General features: G+C 51.8%; 1 protein-coding gene across 1 annotated transcript; it reads right to left on the bottom strand.

Moving 5' to 3' along the window:
- Positions 1-8,718: 8,718 nt before the first annotated feature.
- LOC137641010 (FK506-binding protein 5-like) lies at positions 8,719-9,870 on the bottom strand. Its single transcript, XM_068373461.1, has one exon. It carries the CDS (start codon positions 9,868-9,870, stop codon positions 8,719-8,721), a length of 1,152 nt encoding a protein of 383 aa, XP_068229562.1.
- Positions 9,871-9,897: the final 27 nt, after the last annotated feature.

The following is a 9,897-nucleotide window of genomic DNA, read 5'->3' on the forward strand; positions in this document are numbered from 1 at the left end:
GGCAATGAATCCAAGCCTTTCAAATCCAAGCAGCACGGAGCCGGGCAATGGAGCCAAGCTTTTTCGGGCCAGGCAATGAAGCCAAGCCTTTACAATCCAAGCAGCACGAAGCCGGGCAACGAAGCCGAGCTTCTTTTGGGCCAGGCAATGAAGCCAAGCCTTTCAAATCCAAGCAGCACGAAGCCGGGCAATGAAGCCGAGCTTCTTCGGGCCGGGCAATGATGCCAAGCCTTTCCAATCCAAGCAGCACGAAGCCGGGCAATGAAGCCGAGCTTCTTCGGGCCAGGCAATGAAGCCAAGCCTTTAAAATCCAAGCAGCAGGAAGCCGGGCAATGAAGCCGAGCTTCTTTGGCCCAGGCAATGAAGCCAAGCCTTTACAATCCAAGCAGCACGAAGCCGGGCAATGAAGCCGAGCTTCTTTTGGGCCAGGCAATGAAGCCAAGCCTTTACAATCCAAGCAGCACGAAGCCGGGCAATGAAGCCGAGCTTCTTTTGGGCCAGGCTATGAAGCCAAGCCTTCAAAATCCAAGCAGCACGAAGCCGGGCAATGAAGCCAAGCTTCTTCAGGCCAGGCAATGAAGCCAAGCCTTTCAAATCCAAGCAGCATGAAGCCGGGCAATGAAGCCAAGCTTCTTTTGGGCCAGGCAATGAAGCCAAGCCTTTAAAATCCAAGCAGCACGTAGCCAAGCAATGAAGCCGAGCTTTTTCGGGTCAGGCAATGAAGCCAAGCCTTTCAAATCAAAGCAGCACGAAGCCGGCCAATGAAGCCGAGCTTCCTTTGGGCCAGGCAATGAAGCCAAGCCTTTCAAATCCAAGCAGCACGAAGCCGGGCAATGAAGCCGAGCTTCCTTTGGGCCAGGCAATAAAGCCAAGCCTTTCAAATCCAAGCAGCACGAAGCCGGGCTATGAAGCCGAGCTTCCTTTGGGCCAGGCAATGAAGCCAAGCCTTTCAAATCCAAGCAGCATGAAGCCGGGCAATGAAGCCGAGCTTTTTCGGGCCAGGCAATGAAGCCAAGCCTTTCAAATCCAAGCAGCACGAAGCCGGGCAATGAAGCCGAGCTTCTTTGGGCCAGGTAATGAAGCCAAGCCTTTCAAATCCAAGCAGCACGAAGCCGGGCAATGAAGCCGAGCTTCTTCGGGCCAGGCAATGAAGCCAAGCCTTTCAAATCCAAGCAGCACGAAGCCGGGCAATTAAGCCGAGCTTCTTCGGGCCAGGCAATGAAGCCAAGCCTTTCAAATCCAAGCAGCACGAAGCCGGGCAATGAAGCCGAGCTTCTTCGGGCCAGGCAATGAAGCCAAGCCTTTCAAATCTAAGCAACACGAAGCCGGGCAATGAAGCCGAGCTTCTTTTGGGCCAGGCAATGAAGCCAAGCCTTTCAAATCCAAGCAGCACGAAGCCGGGCAATTAAGCCGAGCTTCTTCGGGCAAGGCAATGAAGCCAAGCCTTTAAGATTCAAGCAGCACGAAGCCGGCCAATGAAGCCGAGCTTTTTTGGGCCAGGCAATGAAGCCAAGCCTTTCAAATCCCAGCAGCACGAAGCCGGACAATGAAGCCGAGTGACTTTGGCCAAGGCAATGAAGCCAAGCCTTTACAATCCAAGCAGCACAAAGCCGGGCAATGAAGACAAGCTTCTTCGGGCCTGGCAATGAAGCCAAGCCTTTACAATCGAAGCAGCACGAAGCCGGGCAATGAAGCCGAGCTTCTTTTGGGCCAAGCAATGAAGCCAAGCCTTCAAAATCCAAGCAGCACGAAGCCGGGCAATGAAGCCGAGCTTCTTCGGGCCAGGCAGTGAAGCCAAGCCTTTAAAATCCTAGCATCATGAAGCCGGGCAAAGAAGCCGAGCTTCTTTTGTGCCAGGCAATGAAGTCAAGCCTTTAAAATCCAAGTAGCACGTAGCCGGGCAATGAAGCCGAGCTTCTTCGGGCCAGGTAATGAAGCCAAGCCTTTGAAATCCAAGCAGCACGAAGCCGGGCAATGAAGCCGTGCTTCTTCGGGCCAGGCAATGAAGCCAAGCCTTTCAAATCCAAGCAGCATGAAGCCGGGCAATGAAGCCAAGCTTCTTTTGGGCCAGGCAATGAAGCCAAGCCTTTCAAATCCATGCAGCACGAAGCCGGGCAATTAAGCCGAGCTTCTTCGGGCCAGACAATGAAGCCAAGCCTTTAAGATTCAACCAGCACGAAGCCGGCCAATGAAGCCGAGCTTTTTTGGGCCTGGCAATGAAGCCAAGCCTTTCAAATCCATGCAGCACGAAGCCGGACAATGAAGCCGAGTGACTTTGGCCAAGGCAATGAAGCCAAGCCTTTACAATCCAAGCAGCACGAAGCCGGGCAATGAAGACAAGCTTCTTCGGGCCTGGCAATGAAGCCAAGCCTTTACAATCGAAGCAGCACGAAGCCGGGCAATGAAGCCGAGCTTCTTTTGGGCCAAGCAATGAAGCCAAGCCTTCAAAATCCAAGCAGCACGAAGCCGGGCAATGAAGCCGAGCTTCTTCGGGCCAGGCAGTGAAGCCAAGCCTTTAAAATCCTAGCATCATGAAGCCGGGCAAAGAAGCCGAGCTTCTTTTGTGCCAGGCAATGAAGTCAAGCCTTTAAAATCCAAGTAGCACGTAGCCGGGCAATGAAGCCGAGCTTCTTCTGGGCCAGGCAATGAAGCCAAGCCTTTCAAATCCAAGCAGCACGAAGCCGGGCAATGAAGCCGAGCTTCTTCGGGACAGGCAATGAAGCCAAGCCTTTGAAATCCAAGCAGCACGAAGCCGGGCAATGAAGCCGAGCTTCCTTTGGGCCATGCAATGAAGCCAAGCCTTTCAAATCCAAGCAGCACGAAGCCGGGCAATGAAGCCGAGCTTCTTCGGGCCAGGTAATGAAGCCAAGCCTTTCAAATCCAAGCAGCACGAAGCCGGGCAATGAAGCCGTGCTTCTTCGGGCCAGGCAATGAAGCCAAGCCTTTCAAATCCAAGCAGCATGAAGCCGGGCAATGAAGCCAAGCTTCTTTTGGGCCAGGCAATGAAGCCAAGCCTTTCAAATCCATGCAGCACGAAGCCGGGCAATTAAGCCGAGCTTCTTCGGGCCAGACAATGAAGCCAAGCCTTTAAGATTCAACCAGCACGAAGCCGGCCAATGAAGCCGAGCTTTTTTGGGCCTGGCAATGAAGCCAAGCCTTTCAAATCCATGCAGCACGAAGCCGGGCAATTAAGCCGAGCTTCTTCGGGCCAGACAATGAAGCCAAGCCTTTAAGATTCAACCAGCACGAAGCCGGCCAATGAAGCCGAGCTTTTTTGGGCCTGGCAATGAAGCCAAGCCTTTCAAATCCAAGCAGCACGAAGCCGGCCAATGAAGCCGAGTGACTTTGGCCCAGGCAATGAAGCCAAGCCTTTACAATCCAAGCAGCACGAAGCCGGGCAATGAAGCCGAGCTTCTTCGGGGCCAGGCAATGAAGCCAAGCCTTTCAAATCCAAGCAGCACGAAGCCGGCCAATGAAGCCGAGCTTCTTCGGGGCCAGGCAATGAAGCCAAGCCTTCAAAATCCAAGCAGCACGAAGCCGGCCAATGAAGCCGAGCTTCCTTTGGGCCAGGCAATGAAGCCAAGCCTCGGGACCAGGCAATGAAGCCAAGCCTTTCAAATCCCAGCAGCACGAAGCCGGCCAATGAAGCCGAGTGACTTTGGCCAAGGCAATGAAGCCAAGCCTTTACAATCCAAGCAGCACAAAGCCGGGCAATGAAGCCAAGCTTCTTCGGGCCAGGCAATGAAGCCAAGCCTTTACAATCGAAGCAGCACGAAGCCGGGCAATGAAGCCGAGCTTCTTTTGGGCCAGGCAATGAAGCCAAGCCTTCAAAATCCAAGCAGCACGAAGCCGGGCAATGAAGCCGAGCTTCTTCGAGGCCAGGCAGTGAAGCCAAGCCTTTAAAATCCAAGCAGCATGAAGCCGGGCAAAGAAGCCGAGCTTCTTTTGTGCCAGGCAATGAAGCCAAGCCTTTAAAATCCAAGTAGCACGTAGCCGGGCAATGAAGCCGAGCTTTTTCAGGACAGGCAATGAAGCCAAGCCTTTGAAATCCAAACAGCACGAACCCGGGCAATGAAGCCGAGCTTCTTCGGGTCGGGCCAGGCAATGAAGCCAAGCCTTTAAAATCCAAACAGCACGATGCCGGGCAATGAAGCCGAGCTTCTTTGGGTCGGGCCAGGCAATAAAGCTAAGCCTTTAAAATCCAAACAGCACGAAGCCGGGCAATGAAGCCGAGCTTCTTTGGGCCAGGCAATCATCTTTGGCCAGGCAATGAAGCCAAGCCTTTAAAATCCAAGCAGCACCAAGCCGGGCAATGAAGCCGAGCTTCTTTTGGGCCAGGCAATGAAGCCAAGCCTTTCCAATCCAAGCAGCACGAAGCCGGGCAATGCAGCCGAGTTTCTTTTGGGCCAGGCAATGAAGCCAAGCCTTTCCAATCCAAGTTGCACGAAGCCGGGCAATGAAGCCGAGCTTCTTTTGGGCCAGACAATGAAGACAAGCCTTTCCAATCCAAGCAGCACGAAGCCGGGCAATGAAGGCGAGCTTCTTTTGGGCCAGGCAATGAAGCCAAGCCTTCACAATCCAAGCAGCACGAAGCCGGGCAATGAAGCCGAGCAATGAAGCCGAGCTTCTTTTGGGCCAGGCAATGAAGCCAAGCCTTTACGATCCAAGCAGCACGAAGCCGGGCAATGAAGCCGAGCTTCTTTTGTGCCAGGCAATGAAGCCAAGCCTTTCAAATCCAAGCAGCACGAAGCCGGGCAATGAAGCCGAGCTTCTTCTGGGCTAGGCAATGAAGCCAAGCCTTTAAAATCCAAGCAGCACGAAGCCGGGCAATGAAGCCGAGCTTCTTCTGGGCCAGGCAATGAAGCCAAGTCTTTCAAATCTAAGCAGCACGAAGCCGGCTAATGAAGCCGAGCTTCTTCGGGGCCAGGCAATGAAGCCAAGCCTTTGAAATCCAAGCAGCATGAAGCCGGCCAATGAAGCCGAGCTTCCTTTGGGCCAGGCAATGAAGCCAAGCCTCGGGGCCAGGCAATGAAGCCAAGCCTTTTAAATCCAAGCAGCACGAAGCCGGCCAATGAAGCCGAGCTTCTTCGGGCCAGGCAATGAAGCCAAACCTTCAAAATCCACATGAAGCCAGGCAATGCAGCCGAGCTTTTTTGGGCCAGGCAATGAAGCCAACCCTTTCAAATCCAAGCAGCACGAAGCCGGGCAATGAAGCCGAGCTTCCTTTGGGCCATGCAATGAAGCCAAGCCTTTCAAATCCAAGCAGCACGAAGCCGGGCAATGAAGCCGAGCTTCTTCGGGCCAGGCAATGAAGCCAAGCCTTTCAAATCCAAGCAGCACGAAGCCTGGCAATGAAGCCGAGCTTCTTCAGGCCAGGCAATGAACCCAAGCCTTTCAAATCCAAGCAGCACCAAGCCGGGCAATGAAGCCGAGCTTCTTCGGGCCAGGCAATGAAGCCAAGCCTTTCAAATCCATGCAGCACGAAGCCGGGCAATTAAGCCGAGCTTCTTCGGGCCAGGCAATGAAGCCAAGCCTTTAAGATTCAAGCAGCACGAAGCCGGCCAATGAAGCCGAGCTTTTTTGGGCCAGGCAATGAAGCCAAGCCTTTCAAATCCAAGCAGCACGAAGCCGGCCAATGAAGCCGAGTGACTTTGGCCCAGGCAATGAAGCCAAGCCTTTCAAATCCAAGAAGCACGAAGCCGGGCAATGAATCCGAGCTTCATCGGGGCCAGGCAATGAAGCCAAGCCTTTCAAATCCAAGCAGCACGAAGCCGGCCAATGAAGCCGAGCTTTTTCGGGGCCAGGCAATGAAGCCAAGCCTATCAAATCCAAGCAGCACGAAGCCGGCCAATGAAGCCGAGCTTCTTTTGGGCCAGGCAATGAAGCCAAGCCTCGGGACCAGGCAATGAAGCCAAGCCTTTCAAATCCAAGCAGCACGAAGCCGGCCAATGAAGCCGAGCTTCTTCGGGGCCAGGCAATGAAGCCAAGCCTTTCAAATCCTAGCAGCACGAAGCCGGCCAATGAAGCCGGGCTTCTTCGGGGCCAGGCAATGAAGCCAAGCCTTTCAAATCCTAGCAGCACGAAGCCGGCCAATGAAGCCGGGCTTCTTCGGGGCCAGGCAATGAAGCCAAGCCTTTCAAATCCAAGCAGCACGAAGCCGGCCAATGAAGCCGGGCTTCTTCGGGGCCAGGCAATGAAGCCAAGCCTTTCAAATCCAAGCAGCACGAACCCGGCCAATGAAGCCGGGCTTCTTCGGGGCCAGGTAATGAAGCCAAGCCTTTCAAATCCAAGCAACACGAAGCCGGCCAATGAAGCCGAGCTTCCTTTGGGCCAGGCAATGAAGCCAAGCCTCGGGACAGGCAATGAAGCCAAGCCTTTGAAATCCAAGCAGCACGAAGCCGGCCAATGAAGCCGAGCTTCTTCGGGCCAGGCAATGAAGCCAAGCCTTCAAAATCCACATGAAGCCAGGCAATGAAGCCGAGCTTTTTCGGGCCAGGCAATGAAGCCAAGCCTTTCAAATCCAAGCAGCACGAAGCCGGGCAACGAAGCCGAGCTTCCTTTGGACCAGGCAATGAAGCCAAGCCTTTCAAATCCAAGCAGCACGAAGCCGGGCAACGAAGCCGAGCTTCTTTTGTGCCAGGCAATGAAGCCAAGCGTTTCAAATCCAAACAGCACGAACCCGGGCAATGAAGCCGAGCTTCTTTGGGTCGGGCCAGGCAATGAAGCCAAGCCTTTAAAATCCAAACAGCACGATGCCGGGCAATGAAGCCAAGCTTCTTTGGGTCGGGCCAGGCAATGAAGCCAAGCCTTTAAAATCCAAACAGCACGAAGCCAGGCAATGAAGCCGAGCTTCTGTGGGTCGGGCCAGGCAATGAAGCCGAGCTTCTTTGGGTCGAGCCAGGCAATGAAGCCGAGCTTCTTTGGGTTGGACCCCAAATAGCACGAAGCCGGGCAATGAAGCCGAGCTTCTTTGGGCCAGGCAATCTTCTTTGGCCAGGCAATGAAGCCAAGCCTTTAAAATCCAAGCAGCACAAAGCCGGGCAATGAAGCCGAGCTTCTTTTGGGCCAGGCAATGAAGCCAAGCCTTTCCAATCCAAGCAGCACGAAGCCGGGTAATGCAGCCGAGTTTCTTTTGGGCCAGGCAATGAAGCCAAGCCTTTCCAATCCAAGCAGCACGAAGCCGGGCAATGAAGCCGAGCTTCTTTTGGGCCATGCAATGAAGCCAAGCCTTTCCAATCCAAGCAGCACGAAGCCGGGCAATGAAGGCGAGCTTCTTTTGGGCCAGGCAATGAAGCCAAGCCTTTAAAATCCAAGCAGCACAAAGCCGGGCAATGAAGCCGAGCTTCTTTTGGGCCAGGCAATGAAGCCAAGCCTTTCCAATCCAAGCAGCACGAAGCCGGGCAATGAAGCCGAGCTTCTTTTGGGCCATGCAATGAAGCCAAGCCTTTCCAATCCAAGCAGCACGAAGCCGGGCAATGAAGGCGAGCTTCTTTTGGGCCAGGCAATGAAGCCAAGCCTTTACAATCCAAGCAGCACGAAGCCGGGCAATGAAGCCGAGCAATGAAGCCAAGCTTCTTTTGGGCCAGGCAATGAAGCCTAGCCTTTGCAATCCAAGCAGCACGAAGCCGGGCAATGAAGCCGAGCTTCTTTTGTGCCAGGCAATGAAGCCAAGCCTATAAAATCCAAGCAGCACGAAGCCGGGCAATGAAGCCAAGCTTCTTCTGGGCTAGGCAATGAAGCCAAGCCTTTAAAATCCAAGCAGCACGAAGCCGGGCAATGAAGCCGAGCTTCTTCTGGGCCAGGCAATGAAGCCAAGCCTTTCAAATCTAAGCAGCACGAAGCCGGGCAATGACGCTGAGCTTCCTTTGGGCCAGGCAATGAAGCCAAGCTTTTGAAATCCAAGCAACACGAAGCCGGGCAATGAAGCCGAGCTTCTTCGGGCCAGGCAATGAAGCCAAGCATTTGAAATCCAAGCAGCACGAAGCCGGGCAATGTAGCCGAGCTTCTTCGGGCCAGGCAATGAAGCCAAGCCTTCAATCCAAGCAGCACGAAGCCAGGCAATTAAGCCGAGCTTCTTCAGGCCAGGCAATGAAGCCAAGCCTTAAATTCAAAAAGCATGAAGCCAGACAATTAAGCCAAGCTTTCTTAGACCAGGCAATTAAGCCAAGCCTTTAATCAAAGCAACGTGAAACCGGACAATTAAGCCAAGCATCCTCAGAACCAGAACTGACTCTGCTCCCAGTCCTCCATCAGCAGCCATCGGATGAGCATCTCACCAGAGATGCAGCTTCATTCCCCAGCTGAACTATCCTGGGCCAACCTATAAGGACAAGACTGCATAATGGAAGAATCCCAGTTTCATCCCTCTGCATAGCCGGTCGTCTAGATTATTCCCCCAGAACCACCCAAAGGTTGGTATCCAAAAGAATAGATCTAGATATCCGACCATTTGACACTTGACAAAGGTCCTGTACATCCCATCAAGGTACATAGCATACTGAAATCTGCCAGATTTCTTCCATCAGCAGCACCAGTCCACCAGATTATTCCAAGCATCGTCCAAGCTGGAGAGTTAAGCATTGCATTCCTCAAGCCGGACCATATTCCTTTCAAATCAAAAGTGGAAAAATATATATACATATACATTTTTTTTTTTTGGTTTTTTGTTTTTTATTTATTTTTTCTTTTTCTATTTATTTTTCACTGAACTTTTACTCCTTACTCTTCTTGAAGGAAGAATTTTTCTTCATCCTTGAGAGGCAAAAGAGTCATTCCTTTATGGTCCTCATCCTGACGATCCCTGACAAAATGGACCCCAGAGAAGACAATCTTCTTTGACGTGTTCCTTCTCCCATATTCAGCTCCAACATCCATCTCATAATCTCCCCTCAGCATCTCCTCTTCCCACAGCTCCATTTTCTCCTCCCACAGCCGCTGCATCATCTCTTCTTCTTCTCCCTGTAGCTGTGTTTCTGCCACAGCTGTTCTTTTCACTATCCCAAAGTGGAAGACTCGTCCAGGCTGATCCTCTTTCAGATTCTTTTTGAGCATCGCAGCAAAAGTTGTATTTTCTGCTGCAAATTCTTCCTGAACATCTTGCACAGGATTCTCTTCTTCTTCTCCTTCTGATTCCAGTTGAAGAAAGATTGATTCCTGCTCTTCTTCGTTAGTATAATCCATCTTGTCTTCGTTGAGAATTTCTTGGATGTGATCCAAGGCCTTCTCGACTCTTTTCGTAGCTCCTTCCAACAACCCAACTCCTTTCTTTCCTTGGTCAGGGAAAATGAGTTTCACATTGTAGAATTTGCAAAATTCTGAAACTTCTTCTCGTCTTTGGCGTCCGTTTAGGATCTGCCATTCAAGTTTTGACAGATGGAATTCATACAGATTAGGTCCTACTCTCTCCAGAGTCTTTTTTTCAACACGTTTTTCTGCAGCAAGATCCTCTTCCACTGTTTCCACACAACTGGTTTCAGGCGTTTCTTCGCTCTGAAACTGTTTTTCAATTCCATCTTCTTCTGAAGATCTGCTGTTTTCATTTTCCATTTCTTGAACACTTTCACTAACTAGGATTTCTGGCTGAGATTTATCTTTTTCTTCACTTTTACCATCAATGATTTCTTTGCTCTGGAGATCTTCGCTTTCAATGTTTTCCTCTTCTTTAGATAGATTATCCTCATCTGTGTAATTTTCGTCATTTATTTCTTGGAAACCATCACCATCAATTATCTCTTCGGTCTGAAGAGCTTCGTTTTCGATGCAATCTTCTGAAGAGATATTGTCCTCTGTTCCTACCTCGTCACTTGATGACTTTCTACCGAAAGCCCAATAGATTCCACCAGCTAAGGCGACAAAAGCCGCTGCTCCCATGAAAACGAACTTGGCATTTCCTTGAGA

Source organism: Palaemon carinicauda, chromosome 5 (genome assembly GCF_036898095.1).
Source record: "Palaemon carinicauda isolate YSFRI2023 chromosome 5, ASM3689809v2, whole genome shotgun sequence".
Classification (NCBI taxonomy): domain Eukaryota; kingdom Metazoa; phylum Arthropoda; class Malacostraca; order Decapoda; family Palaemonidae; genus Palaemon; species Palaemon carinicauda.